The 13,937-nt window shown below is 54.3% G+C and overlaps 6 protein-coding genes across 6 annotated transcripts; 3 read left to right on the forward strand and 3 right to left on the reverse strand.

Annotated features, from left to right (window-relative positions):
- Positions 1 to 1,926: 1,926 nt before the first annotated feature.
- G647_07933 (uncharacterized protein) lies at positions 1,927 to 2,781 on the forward strand (the record flags this gene model as incomplete). Its single annotated transcript, XM_008732245.1, has 1 exon — positions 1,927 to 2,781. One exon carries the CDS (start codon positions 1,927 to 1,929, stop codon positions 2,779 to 2,781), a length of 855 nt encoding a protein of 284 aa, XP_008730467.1.
- A 366-nt stretch (positions 2,782 to 3,147) lies between these two features.
- Positions 3,148 to 4,767, reverse strand: G647_07934 (uncharacterized protein; the record flags this gene model as incomplete). Its single annotated transcript, XM_008732246.1, has 1 exon — positions 3,148 to 4,767. The coding sequence occupies one exon, from the start codon at positions 4,765 to 4,767 to the stop codon at positions 3,148 to 3,150; it is 1,620 nt and encodes a 539-aa protein (XP_008730468.1).
- Positions 4,768 to 5,915: 1,148 nt separating this feature from the next.
- On the forward strand, positions 5,916 to 6,620 carry G647_07935 (uncharacterized protein; the record flags this gene model as incomplete). The annotated part of the gene is made up of 1 exon (XM_008732247.1): positions 5,916 to 6,620. The coding sequence occupies one exon, from the start codon at positions 5,916 to 5,918 to the stop codon at positions 6,618 to 6,620; it is 705 nt and encodes a 234-aa protein (XP_008730469.1).
- Positions 6,621 to 7,430: 810 nt separating this feature from the next.
- On the reverse strand, positions 7,431 to 8,322 carry G647_07936 (uncharacterized protein; the record flags this gene model as incomplete). Its single annotated transcript, XM_008732248.1, has 2 exons — positions 7,431 to 7,556; positions 7,642 to 8,322. The coding sequence occupies 2 exons, from the start codon at positions 8,320 to 8,322 to the stop codon at positions 7,431 to 7,433; spliced, it is 807 nt and encodes a 268-aa protein (XP_008730470.1).
- Positions 8,323 to 9,249: 927 nt separating this feature from the next.
- G647_07937 (uncharacterized protein) lies at positions 9,250 to 10,846 on the reverse strand (the record flags this gene model as incomplete). Its single annotated transcript, XM_008732249.1, has 4 exons — positions 9,250 to 9,457; positions 9,512 to 10,142; positions 10,193 to 10,660; positions 10,711 to 10,846. The coding sequence occupies 4 exons, from the start codon at positions 10,844 to 10,846 to the stop codon at positions 9,250 to 9,252; spliced, it is 1,443 nt and encodes a 480-aa protein (XP_008730471.1).
- A 1,138-nt stretch (positions 10,847 to 11,984) lies between these two features.
- On the forward strand, positions 11,985 to 13,574 carry G647_07938 (uncharacterized protein; the record flags this gene model as incomplete). Its single annotated transcript, XM_008732250.1, has 1 exon — positions 11,985 to 13,574. One exon carries the CDS (start codon positions 11,985 to 11,987, stop codon positions 13,572 to 13,574), a length of 1,590 nt encoding a protein of 529 aa, XP_008730472.1.
- Positions 13,575 to 13,937: the final 363 nt, after the last annotated feature.

The raw sequence follows: 13,937 nt of genomic DNA on the forward strand, positions 1-13,937 counted from the left end.
CGGTCGCAATAAGCATTGCTGTGGAGGGGGGAGTCCCTACAACTTTTATACATTCCTGGCACGGACCATCAAAACAGTCGCCCAAGAGCTCACACCTGGGGTCGCCATAGCGCGGAGTCGCGGAGAGCTGCAAACACCAATCGTCTGCTGAGAGACGGCCTAGCCTCGCGTCGACTGACCTCAAGAGTCACGCAACATGAGATTGCGGTTTGCCTCTCCGGTGACCAGATTGGAACCCAAGCGAAACGTCGGTGCCAATGGCCAGCACGTTTCGTCATGGGGTGTAACATTGATAATCCCCACTGCAACCTCGCTCGCATGAAGCGCGTCTTGACTCGAGACTGCTTGTCGCGGCGTCAGGCTTGTCGTGGACGTCGAGTCTTGGACTGGTTCTTGGAGGGAGCTTCCAAGACACCGACAAGGCTTGGATCCCCACAGTTTGCCATCCAGCATTCCGCAAGCCGAACACCAAGCATCGGCCTTCCAGAAGGCGCACGCTGCCGTCCAGCTTCGAGATCTGTGCGCTCGGAAAGGGGACCTGTTTCCAAGAGCAACTCCTTGCATTGAGGACCAGCGGACAGGGTCTCGCTCAGCTGTCCCAATTCCGTCGCAGCGGAGGAATGCTCGATGCGGTATGCATTGCCCAGACAACGAGACGGCTTGGCAGCCGGATCCAAGATGGAGTGGCGCAGGTCACTTTGCGGGGTTGACGACAGAAATCAGGAATAGACGGGCGCTCTTCCGTCACCTGGGTGGTTTCATCATCTGAAAAGTCTCTCGTCTTCGATTGACGCGGCCATCGGACTGGGTGTCGGCTCCCTGTCCTCCCTGCTGAGAAAGTGTTGGTGGCGCTTTGTTAAGCAAAGTCTTGACAGAATAGCGAAAGGATTGCCAAGGGACTCCAAGAAGACTCCGCTGATGGAGATCGCACTCTGCCCTCCGCTTGGGTAGCTCGTACCAGTAACAAATCGATCTCTCCGCCCCAGCTTACGAAGTTACACTCACTCTGTGCAACATTGATTTGGAGGTGTCCTCGAGCGATGAGCTAGCCATGGATCTCCACCTAGCGCTAGACATTCGTGAAGGCGGACGTTTGCCCCGATTCGATGGCCACCATGGAATCAAGCGGGCTATCTGCCACATATGACCCGTTGGAGCAGAACAGAAACAAGGGACATTGTCGCGTGTTTTCTAGATATCAACCCCCGTACCCCAAACTTTGTGTGTATAGTCCGAGCCTACACATATAAGTCCACCCCTATACTGGCAGCCTTGCTAGCCTGCCGACAGCACGGTTCGACCTTTCTTACCTCTGAGCCGCTGTCAACGGCACGAGGTACCAGGCTCATAGGTAGGGTCGACATTTCTCTGCCTTCCTTTACTGCTGGCTTTTAGTTGCTGATCATGTCAGCAAACTCTCTGCCTCCCGCACAGCCATGATGGCTGTGTCGTCGCGGTCAGGAGTGGAAGCGGCCGTTGCTCCTGCTCAATGAAGGGGTCTTCAATTACTTGGAAGCGTCGGTGATTTCGACTGCTTCCTTCCGTGTCGGGGCTGATATTCTGGTCACGTGCGCTGCAGGGTCGGCGAGAGTACGAGTACGTCTGATTCTGATCCAATGAGGATATGTGAATTGTAGTCATGTCGGACAGTGCAGGGAGCTTGCCAACGAGAAGCCTTCGCTTGTGCCAAAATCTCCCGCATCGATCGACAGGCGAAGCTCCTTCAAGCCACCTCGAATCAGCCGCCCACGTCGTGAGGACGCTCCTCGCACGAACGATAGCAGAGTGCTCCAGAGGCAATAGCTATAAGAGGATCAGGTGGCCAGCTCTTGCCGATGCGAAGTCGGACAAACCTTTGCTGAACTCACCAAAATTTGCATACCCTCCCTAGCCCTTTTGCGAGAGATTTTTACACGTTTCCTGACGATGGATTCAACGCTTGCCATCCCTGCGACTGACGATCAGTACGAGTCGGAGGCCTCTAACGACCTGGAAGTCCCACCGCCAGCATACCGGAGGAGCTCCGAGTCGTCCACCGAGCGTTCCTTGTACGATGAAAAGGATGAGACCTCATTCGCAAGCCAGCTGAACTCCGGCCAGGCCCGCGAGTACGGGTTCTACCACCCGAAACTTCTGGCTCGTGGCCTAGTCATTACCGACGGTGGTGCCTCGACCGAGACAAGCAAAGTACCATTGTACTATGTCGAGGTCTCCGAATTTGCACTCAAGAAGCCGGATGTCATTTTCCATCAGCTCCCTCCTGCGATCGAGACGCCGAATGATCTAGAGTATCTCGCTAATACTGGAGAGTATGCTCCAGTGATCGGCGTGGCGCATTTTCCGAAATTCTCTCAGCAGATCAAAGCTGGACTTGGTGACCCCGCTTCCAAAGGCGAAATGAAATACGTCGAAGTACAGAATCCGAACAAGATGTACCATGGCGAGTATCGCATGTCATTCAATGGAAGGTCTTATGCCTGGAAGCGGACCCATGACCCAGCTGCTGGCGTCGAAGGCTCCAATATCACAAGGAAGTTGAACCGTGGTAGCTTTCAGCTGATTGATATGTCCACAAATGAAGTGGTGGCAGCATTTCTTGACAACAAGTTCAAGAGCTGGAAGAAAAAGGGCAAGTTGAGGATCTTTCAGAAGCTCGAAGGAGATGGGGTCGAAGCACAGCAGCTTGAATTGCTCGTAATCTTGAGCATCGCGGCGATTCTGGAAAAGGCTCGGAGAAGGCAAAATAGGAGAGCCAGCTACTACAGTGGAGGCGGCCCGTAGCCTGGACGACGCTTGAGCGAGTATTCCTTGTGAGATATCGGTAATTTCATCGTTAATCCACTGTATCGACTTGACTCTTCGTTGGGCTTGATTCGCCATTTGAGAAAGGACTTCCCAGAAGTAAGAAGAGGGTTTTTCTGGATCCCATCACAAGAGGACGCTTCATGCTGTGCAGATCGTATTGAGATTGTAGTTGGGACAGCTCGTTTCAGTTTAGACGCTCACGTGGTATTTTGGCAAGATGGCGCCGATGAAGGAGGCCCATATTGTATTCGGGGGAAGCCAAGATATTGTACTCGCGACAAGCCTTGGCCATCAATCTTTGCAGATAGTGCCAGATGGGGCCCGAATCGACGACGCTGGCACTTAGAAATGCTCGGATGGGAATACCTCTTCAATGAGTTTCAAGGTTTGCTTCGACCTTTGACGGATGTCCGGCGTCGATAACGTGCCATGCTCGCAGATGTAATGATCGATATAAGTCGCAGGACACCATTCAAAGTAGACGTTACGCACCGTTACCATCTCCTCCCATGCTGCTGAGGGATCCACATGCCAGCTACTAGCCAATTCTTCCACGTCGTTATCCTCCGCTTGGTGCTCCTCCGCTGTCCCAGGAACAGCTATTTTTTCGCTCTCGCTGATGCAGATAACGTCAGCTGAGCCGTTAGTGACAAACTTGCTAACCAAGGCGGCCGCCAATGAGCCAGTCTTGTTGCTGACATCTCCAGCTTCTGAAATGCGATCAGCGCCCATCATAACGAGATCGACGTTTTTGCTCAGGATCCCCACCGAGGCATCGCTTGCCAGTGTTATACGTAACCGGTTGTGAAAGTAGAGGCCACTGCTTTGGGATTCTCGCCGTCGCTGAGCCTCGTGCGTTAGCACCTTTGCAAACCTTGCGCCTTCATTGAGAGGACGTGATTCAAGGATCCTCAGTTCCAAAGACAATGATTCGTCGGCATCCAAGGCATGTAGAATTGCAGCTTTGATGGTCGATGAAAAACTTAGGGTTAAGATTTTGAGGGATCTTGTCTCGGCTCGTCCGGTTTGAGTTTTCTTGAACCTGTCTTGCAAGAAATTTGAGAACTGGTCACTCACTTGCTTAGATGTCTGGTTGCGACGTATGATATACGCTTCCAGGCTCATTTTGATTCGGTCAAGTGGGTTCTGCCCTCCAGTATCGATGCACCCCTTGGCGTCTTTCAACGCCGTGGCCACAGCACCGGAGATGGCGGCCTCCATGCTGGGTCGGCCGTTGAAAGCGAGATGAAACGCTTGTCGCTGGAAACTTTGCCACCATTGCTTCGTATCTTTGGGTGGCTGGCCTTGTCGATCATGTTCCACGATCTTGACCATTGACCTGATCGCCATTGTAGCCAATTCTCTGGCACCGTGTTCATGATCCAGTCGGAGCTCCTCGAGTCCTTGATGTAGCACACTACCCGGGTCGACCCAGAGCTGGCCAAGGGTAATTTCTAGCCTTGGGACACAATCATCCAAGATCTTCCGATCGAGTATGTCGCTAACATCTTTCCACTCGCATCCTAAGTGCTCCCAGTCGAGGTTCAATCCCAGCTTGTTGACATCGTTCTCTTGATCGGGCACCATCCCTTTCAGGCGGAATGCGAAGGGCCAGACCTTCCAGATTCTCCCCTTGGAGTTGCCGCCATGCTGGCCACTCACGGCTTTCTCATCGGTAAACTCGAAGCCGGCTCCTCTTCTCCATAGTTCGAGCTGTTGTGGTCCCAAACCAGTCTCTTCTTTTATTTCGCGCCATGCCGCAGCTAGCGGATTCTGGTCATCTGCTACGACCGAGCCAGCGATAGGTGCGAGCTTCCTCTGGTACGTCCGAACCTTTTCAGAGCGGCGGAAGAGCAGGACTCGATATGGTTTGGACGCATATGGTCGGGCGGAAAATATGAGAGCTGAGACGACTGTCCGTCGCTCAAGGGTGGTGGTGGCAGCAGTGAGTGACTGTGCCATTGGTAAAGATGAGGTTCTCGACTAGCATCATCGACAACTTTTCGCAGGAACGAGGTTATCAGGACTTACATGTGGACCAGCTTAACGAAGGTGATAGGGTGTGTTCCAGTTCACGGGTGATGTGCTCAATTGTGCTTCAGAAAAGCATTCATTCTGTGAGTTAGTGTGGATGAATTCATTCACTTTGCGTTCATTTCACCTTCACCTAACAGTTAGGTAGCAGTCACCTAGCAGTCACAACAGTTTCATTGCCGTCTGATATGACGTAATGGTGCTTCCCGCCAACCACCCCGGAAACGCTTAATTTAGGCGCACGGCAACTCCCCCCGAGAAGGACGCTCAATTAAAGACCAACGTCCCTTGGCCCCCGTCGCCTGTCCTCAGACTCCCCATCATGCTTCAAACCGCAAGTAAACTCATTCCTCGCTTTGGTAGTCCTGGACCTTCACTCGCCCAATGGATCTCAGCTGCTAAAACAGCTAAGCTGGCCCTGCTCAAAAAGTTTCCCGGGCAAAATCGAACATACTTTGCGGTCCACAGAGTCGTGGTCCTTCCACGCAGCTGCGACCATCCTGTTCTTCTGCTCACATGCTTGGTACCTCGTATTGACCACTCGCAACCGATCTTATGCCCTGGCAACCTTCGAGCACGGCCACAGGAGCCATCTTTTCCACTAGACTTTTGTGACTTGAAAACCGACTTCTTTGTCCGAACTTGCTTTTTGGTGCCCCTTCCGTCTCCAAGGAAATCGCCAGTCCTTTTATCTATCATTGCGTCCCAGAAAACTCTACATCTTCCTGGTGAGTATCGACCGCGGACTCCGACTCATGTGGTCAAGCAACGCCTACGATGTTATGGATGCCCTGGGGTCGCAGCGAAGTAGCGAATGGGACAAACCGTCATCCAGGACTCCAAACACTCAATCAGCCCGCTTACTCACAATGCTAATGCCATTGCAGGGCTCAATTGGAGAAGGCCACAGCTGCTTCTCGCGTTCCAGAAAGTCCGAGTGCCCCTCTATTTACTTTCCAGACGACTTCTAGGCATTCTTCCCACCACACCACACGGCTCGACTGGCACGTTGGGGCTTCGCTACACACGTAAAAGCAACATTCACATCAAGAACTTCGACCTCGTGAGTCACAGCGATGTCATCATCATCAGCAGCCCACAGCCATGGCATCACCCTGCCGAACGGCTGCACGATTGTCCATGGCGAGGGCGCCAATATCAAACATCCCTTCCGTGACGTACCGGTAGAGATGCATGAGCTCGATCCCGGCGGGAACCCCAAAAGAAGTTTCGCAGGACAATTTGGGTTCATCGAATTTACCACCGAATTCCGACTGCCTCGACATGTGCACATCGCTCCAGCGTCTGCAAGTGCAGGTGCAGAGCGCAAATTTGTCTCCGAGCGCATCGTAGTCCTCAATGGCGTTGCGTTGGTGGAGTTGAATGGAGCGATCTACGTGATTCCTCCCAAAAGTCTCGTGACGATTGCCCCGGGCGTACCGCATACGTGGACAGCTTGCCCTGCAGGAGTAACGCTGCCACTGTGGGGCAGACAAACAGAACCCGACTCGAGATCAGAACCGGCAACCGAAACAGAAATACGAACGGAGGAGGTCACATCAACCGGGACATTCCTGATGCTGTACGAATATGAGGAACCCACAGCCTTCTTCCCGACCGCACAAACAAAGACTCTAAGCCAAATAGACGAATACCAGCGCTGCGACGACCTGGAGAGTATCCAGATCCCGAAGCTCAGCGACGTCGACGTCAAGGAATGGTGCTCGTTCGTATGGGGAAAGCAGCTGCTCTCTCCTAGCCAAGCGGGGGTTCGCGCATAAGAAAGACTGCCGTGCACTCTCCATTCCTGGACCTTGGCCTCGCGAAAAAGAGCTCAGCCACCTTCGCCTCCAGCTCCCGGTCACCTTCTGCCTCGAAGCCCATCTCACTGAGTTGTTCCTCCGCCCACCTGCGAGCGCCTGACCCCGGCACGGTCGTGTCACGTATCATCAGACAAGTCCACAGCAAGGCATCCCTCGTATCATCTGCGCAGGCCTCTGTCTCTGACCGTCCCGACTTCATCAGCACCCCAATCTGCACCTCCACCGCATGCTCGCTGGAGAAATTGGTCCATTTCCGTCTCGTCCGCTCCACCCAGTTGATATACGCCTGGACCGTTACCGCCAGGAGGCGCTCAATGAAACTCAGCCCCTTCGTGCCTAGGATTTCGTGCCCTAGCTCCGTCATGCTTTCATGCGGCCCCGGCGTGGCGATGGTGGCCGTGAACCAGTCGTAAAAGATGTCGAAAAAGCCGAGGAACTGGATGCTCAGGCGGGAGTTCAGAGCCAGGGCCGCGACGCCGGCGGGATATCGTGCGATTTTGACCCGCAGTGCCTCTATGGACACACGAGAGGGATATTCCAGCACGGAATCGTGGCTCTGGTCGTGTAAGCCGAGAGCTTCGTCGCGCAGGCGTTGGATTTGCTGGCGCCGGAGCACGTCGGCGGATTCGAACATGCTAAATGGAGGAGTCCATCAGAATCAAGGAAGATGTATAGAGCCCGACAGAGCAGATCATTCGCATTGCAGCCCGAAAAAAAGAAGGGGAAGGGAATGCGAGCTCGCACGCGGAGTCGAACTCAGACATGAACTCACCCCACAGCCGATATCTTCAAGAATCCTTCCCACCCCAGATTATCCAGCCCGCCTCGTAGGGCGACGATCCGCCGCACGCCCTCGACATGGGCATTGAAAGCGTCATAGTCATTCAACATGCGCTAGGTATTCCAAGTTAGCGAGTTAGAAAGTCAGAGCACGACGCAAAGAAACACCTGCGCCCCAAAACAGCAGAATAACACATACATACACAACCGCCATGGGAAAAATCGTCGCCAACACAATATCACTCGTCCCCACGCGCGGATCCGGATTGCCCACCGCGGCCCTCAACCCGCCCACGGCATTATTGACATGGTGCACGGCCTCGCGCGACAACCGCGCCGCACAGTGTACATGCAAGCTCTGCATGACGAGCCCGAACGCAATCATCGACGAACAGTACATGGCCGTCTCGAGCACGTGCAGCCGCATGATCTGGTGTTGGCGCTGGTTGTAGTTCCCCAGCCCGAGCGCCAGCGGGCACATGACTTGGAAGTGGTAGTCAAAGGCGGTCATGGCGCTGTGCGTGTTCGCCACGGGAAGCGTCCAGAAGGGGTCGTCGCGGAGGGTGCCGATCTGGCGAGGCCGTTGCCAGGGCGGCAAGCAGAAAACCAGCGCGTCCGTCGTATTGCTGTTGGCGGCGTGCTGCTGCCAGTAGACTTGGTCGTTTGCGCCTGCGTCCCCGTCTGCGGCAACGTCGTCACTCTCCCGCTCCCGCTCCGTCACCACGTAGCTCAGGATCCGGGCGTTCTGGCGGCGGGCTGCGTCCTTGATTGCCCTGCGGCGCTTTTGGTGTCTGGTGTGGGCGTGGTGGGCGTTGATGGCGGCCAATTCGGTGGGAGGGTGGAAGTTGTGCGTGCTGCGATTGATGAATGTGATGGGCATGATCGTCGTCGTCGTCGCCGCGACGCGGATCGGTGGTGCATACTGTGTATGTGTAGTTCCTTCTATGGTATGTTCTCGGTGGGGAGAGCTGAAAATAAACTACCCCAGGAGGGGATACTGGGATGTGACTACGACGTACTTCGTACGAACTCTGGGAGGGACCAAACGTGGGGAACATAGAGGGACTCGTACTCGAACGGGGTCACACACACGGAGTACGGACAATGCTCTCGTGGCCTTGTATCTGGCCTCGCTGGACTGGGTGACCGGGTCAACATCGACGGGTTAACGTTAGTCAGCGTGCGTGAAGTGGCGCCGCCATCCATCAGGCACGATTGGCTGGGACGTCACGGACTCGCGCAATGATGCGTTGATTGTCGTCCTCTGTACGAGTTATCAGCTGGATTGGCTTCTGGTGTCACCTTCACGCCTACTGTGTACTGTGTACTGTGGTAGGTGTCAGTCCCTTGCGTAGGTAACTTTACGTGGTTGTGTTGGCTACACCGTACAAGTATGAGCGTACATAGGGAGACAGGTATGAATATTAGCGTGCTAATCGAGATTGCTGACCTTACCGAGGAAGGGAGGGCACGTTGTCCGGACCCAGCTCGTGCACCGTTTCGACACAAAGACTTCCGTTGACCTTTATGTTCCGGAAGGATAAATTCCATCGAATAGGTACTGACTGCTTATGAGTGAATTGTACTGTAGCTTTGATGTCAGCCACGACAGCAGCCACGGCTTGGTACAGTCAAATTCGCATTGATCTCAGTGGAATGCATCACCAATGCCGTGGCCAACGGCAAAGGATCATTGTTCATTTATATCGGCATACATTGGTCATCTCGTCCGTAGACCAGAACACACTACCTGGGTATCGATGTCAACCTGCAATCTACCATCTATCCTGGCGGAGACACGATACTTTCAGATTGAAAGGTCCGCACAGCTGAACGCCGGATTGGTGGCGCCCGAGTAATCGGCGATGATGGCCTTGACTGCAGCGTAGAGACCTGGGCCCAGCAGAAAGAGGCCGACAATCATGACGAATATATGGATGACCGTCATGATGGACCTGTACCAGCCATTCCACAGGTTTCCTCTGTATAGGTGGTAGTACGCGACGGCGAAGAAGCTATTCCCCGCTGTTAGCGATATCCAACATGTACGCGACAAACGAGGCACTTACATGAAGCCGAAGAAGGAGTCGAACGCTGCGCCGAGAAGAGACAGAAAGTCGCCCATGCTGGGAATGACCTCGGCGAAGATAAGAGCGAGGACCCAGATGACGACGGTCACGGCAAACCAGACGCCCCATCCGATGATGGTGTTGCTGTGTGCATGTCGGGATTTCCCCATGACTCGGTAGTAGATGAATTTGGCTGTAACATTAGAATAGATTACAGCAATCACTGTAGTTGGAACGATGACGAATGCGAAGGAGCCCTTTTTAAATCTTTCGGGCCCAAGGCTGCCAAATGCTGGCGCCGTGGAGTATTGACCAAGGTAATGGAAGCCGATAGCCGGAGGGCAGATGAACAGGAAGGCCGAAATTCCGGTCAACACCGCCAGCGACTTCGGGAAGTCCTGTGGTTTCTCCATTTCGGCGATGAAAGTCGGAAACAGGATCTGAGGCACCCATAAGAAGGTGATGTTCAAGACAGCGTTCATACAGTTCACCCAGGTGGTGCCCGGCAGAGGCCAGGCGTAGGTCCTCACTTCTCCGGCGGCAGGGTAGGTCCCGTAGTAACCAAATCCAGGATGATCCTCAATGCCGGCAAATATGAGGAAGAGAAGGATAGCAATGGCCATGCAGAAGGCTTGGTTCGTCAGCTATAGTCTTAAACACGTGGTTTAAAGTACCACTCACCAGAGAACATCGACATGAAGGATATATGGTGTAGCGTCCTCGGGATCGACATGACGATACCCATCAGCATCCCGATGACCGAAAAAACTACCGTGCACTGCGAATGGTCTGATAGAGTGTTGAGGATCCTCGCCGCGGTGAGGACGTGGAAGCCGATCAGGAGAATATTGTTGGTGAGCAGCATGAATCCCGTGAACTCGTAGGCAAGACGGCTGCGTCCGAAGGCGTAATAGCCGAAATCGCAGATGTCCCTGATCTGAGGATGCTTCATGATGTATTTGTGCATCGTGATGGAGGTGATCCAGAAGAGGATACCGGCGCCCACCATGGTGATGATGCCAGGAACCCAACCAAGCACGGAGAGCGACCATGTCTGGGCCATGATGGCGAGGCAGACTTGATCGCCGCAAAGCAACCAAGCTGCCTTCTGCCATGACATGGTCCGAAGCTTGATCTCATGGGTATGGTCTGGACAAATATCAGTAAGTCGGAGAGGCAGCGGCATGTGTAATTCTCACCTTCAGCGATCAGGTCGTGGATGATCTGAATTGACGACCGACGGCGAGCGCCATGTTCCTCTCCTTCGCCTACATAACCTGACTTCTCCTCAGGAAACGCCGTCTTAGAGGTGCTGCGATCGAGCTTGTCGTCCATTCTGAGCAGACGGACGTCACGGGATCAGGGCGGTGAAGGGTATGAAGCCCGGGTGTTGAAAGTGACCTGCGGGCTCCTGCAAGCTTATAAGCTAGACACAAATTACTGAGAATCTGGAATTAGCCATCCCAAGCGGTAGGTTATCTGTCGATGCCATCTCAGCTTATTGTTGCAGCTCCCCTTCGCTTCTATGGCGTGATAAGGGCAATGAGATGTGATAGGCTGGCGTGGATCACCCGTGGCAATCCAGGCCTCCACTGGCCCACGTCTTAGTGCCATCGCAACAGCGTTTCGCATCTAATCTAGCATGTGGTCGCGAAGTTCCCGTGGGTTAGCCATTATCAAGCGGCTGGATCCAGTAGAGTGCAAGCCGAGGAAGAGTCGGTGCGTGACCGGAATGTGGGTGTGGTAGCGTTGCCCGGTGGCGTCACTGTAACCTCAACTTCTGGGCGTTGGGCAAGTAAATGCTCCAACTTCAAAGGCAGTCCTTCGTGTCCGGTTGCGGAATCACTAAGAAAGATGCGTCTGGCGGTAATAAGCGGGATGAAGTCTCGGTATTTGAGCTGTCGCCATTGTAGCCCATGTGGCGTCAATCAGGCTGCATCTCAGAATCAGAGATATTCACCATTGAGAAGGACAGGTTTCTCGTGATGAATAACCCCGGTCGAAATCTGGATGAGCTTACTGGGAAACAATTTCCCGCAAGTGAAGCATTTACCGGTTCAACAGAAAATGCGAAGGCTGCGAATCGCACATTGTGTACATGGGAGAACGTGACGCGGCCCCAGGGCTCATACGTGATTACAGAGATTGATGAGAATGAAACTGCTCCGTATTTTTCTTCGAATGCTGAGTTGAGCTGTTTAGACAAGGTTTTCCAAGAGTCCCAAGCTTCTAACGGAGGGGAAGACAAGATTTCTGGAGACGGGCAGTACTCCACCGTATATCTTGCGCTAGGTACTGTGAACCATCAGGCACTTGAAGCGCTGTCATCTACGCCTGCTTCTCGACGTGAAGCGGAACATCAAGCGTCGTCAAGCAGCAGCAGGCTGTATCCGGGGAGGCGCGAAGCATAGCCCACAATGCATTACGATTTGAGATAGCGCCTGGCGCGCTTTTAAGGCAACACCCTTGCAAAATGATCGATTTCATGGACTACATCGTCCACGCCTTCGGGACGTCAACCGACTGGAACCCAGACAACAGCTATTCCTCCCTCACAGCGACGTCCGACGCTCTACTCTCCTTCCAGACTCCATCCACCTTGTCTCTGCATATCTCTTCGCTGAGCACACCGAACTTTGCGTCCTCATACACGCTCTCGACATTAGGACAGATCGATGGGTCAATATCATACCTCTACTCGAGCGTTGCGCTGGGACATGTACCTTCGGAAGCGCCGACCATACCACTAAAGTCCCTGACGAAGGGCTATAGAGAAGTACGGCTTCCTGTGCCCGTCGTGCAAGGGGACAAGGATAGGAGGAAGTATTTCACTGAAGATGGGCGCAAACCAATCCTGCTTCACGCAACTTTGGCTCTTCCCCCTCCTTCAGTCCTAACAGCCTTGTATGCCCGACGGGTCAGCCCAGAGACGCTCCTCTCGCTGTCGCTCTACAGCCAGTCGACGACAAAGCCTACCGTCAACTCTGGTCCGCCTCCAGCTTCGGTCCTAGCACACCTACAGCATGACAACGGGCAGTACTCTGTCGAAGGACTAGGATCTACGGACAATGGTCTGCTAGGAGTGCGCGGTCTCTGGAACTTCGGAGTCGGTCCTCTCAAGCAACGCGACAACGTACCCTCACTCTCAGCTCCACGGCAAGAAGTCACGGACGGAGCAGGGAGCGGCACAGAAGATCCCAGCCCAAGAACACTATTCCTCCCGTCCCAGACCGACTCCCTAACCGCCCACCGCAACCGGCTGGCGTCGAAGCCGTCGCTCCTGTCGGCAGGCGCAGAATTCTACTACAGCCCTTTTTCCCACGTCATCGGCCTCTCGACGGGCCTCCGTTTCACGACCCTCGCACCACACATTACGCCCTCAGAACCTCCCGCTCCCCACCAAACGGCTCTGACGGGCAAAGCCGTCGCGGGTACGTCTGCCTCTCTCCTTTCCACAGCAGGGCACACTCTTTTGACCCCTTCGAACGTCCCTCATTCCTCCTTCCCCTACACGATGACGCTCACAGCCACGCCACTGACCGGATCAATTTCGTCGACCTACTCCGTCCGACCCACACCCCACTTGGCCCTATCGTCACGATTCGACTTCAACTTCTACTCGTGGGAATCGCGCTACGTCGTCGGAGGCGAGCTATGGCGCCCTCGGAAGCGCGAGGCCCTTTCAGATCCCGAGACAGATCCCGTCCACTGGGCCCGCACACTCACCTCCGACTGGTTCAACCCCGCGGAGCGTGCCCTCAAGACGTCCCGCCTGGAGCGCGAAGAGGAAAACGTGCTCAAGTTCCGCGTCGACGACACGTGGAACGTCAAAGCCCTCTGGACCGGCCGGGTCAAGAGCCTGCTCGTCGAGGTTGGCGTCTCGGTCAACCCGGTCGCGCATCATCCCGGTGCTTCAACGGTGAATGCCGCCGCGAACAACGGGAGCGAGACCGTCAAGCCGGCATCTCTAGAGGCGAATGGAGTCGGAATGGGGACCGGCACTGAGGGTGGCATTAAACGATGGACGGGCAACGTGGGTGTGAGTATCGCTTATTCGACTTGATGGCGGGAGCATATAGCGTAGCGCTTGGTCTCACCCGCGAATGACAGGTGACGAATCGCGGCGTTGGGCAAAGACTATGCATTGCATTTGTTGATTGGATCGTATGAATTCACGTGCGTATATATCGTAGTCGATACCCGCTGTAGCGCGTTTGAGGTTAGCTATGGCGTATAATGATCGAGGTACCGAGATAGACGAGCTTGGTATTGAAAACTTTGGTGGTGGTCAAGGTCATCCGAGTCTGCGTGCCTACGCATGGCGTTCAACCAATGCTACAGGACGCGGATCTATCCATGCATGCCTTTTGAGGTTCCCGTCTGGTCTATTTCATCTGCATACGTTCATTCAGCGGGAGCCTCTCCA

Source organism: Cladophialophora carrionii, assembly GCF_000365165.1.
Source record: "Cladophialophora carrionii CBS 160.54 unplaced genomic scaffold supercont1.6, whole genome shotgun sequence".
Lineage (NCBI taxonomy): Eukaryota > Fungi > Ascomycota > Eurotiomycetes > Chaetothyriales > Herpotrichiellaceae > Cladophialophora > Cladophialophora carrionii.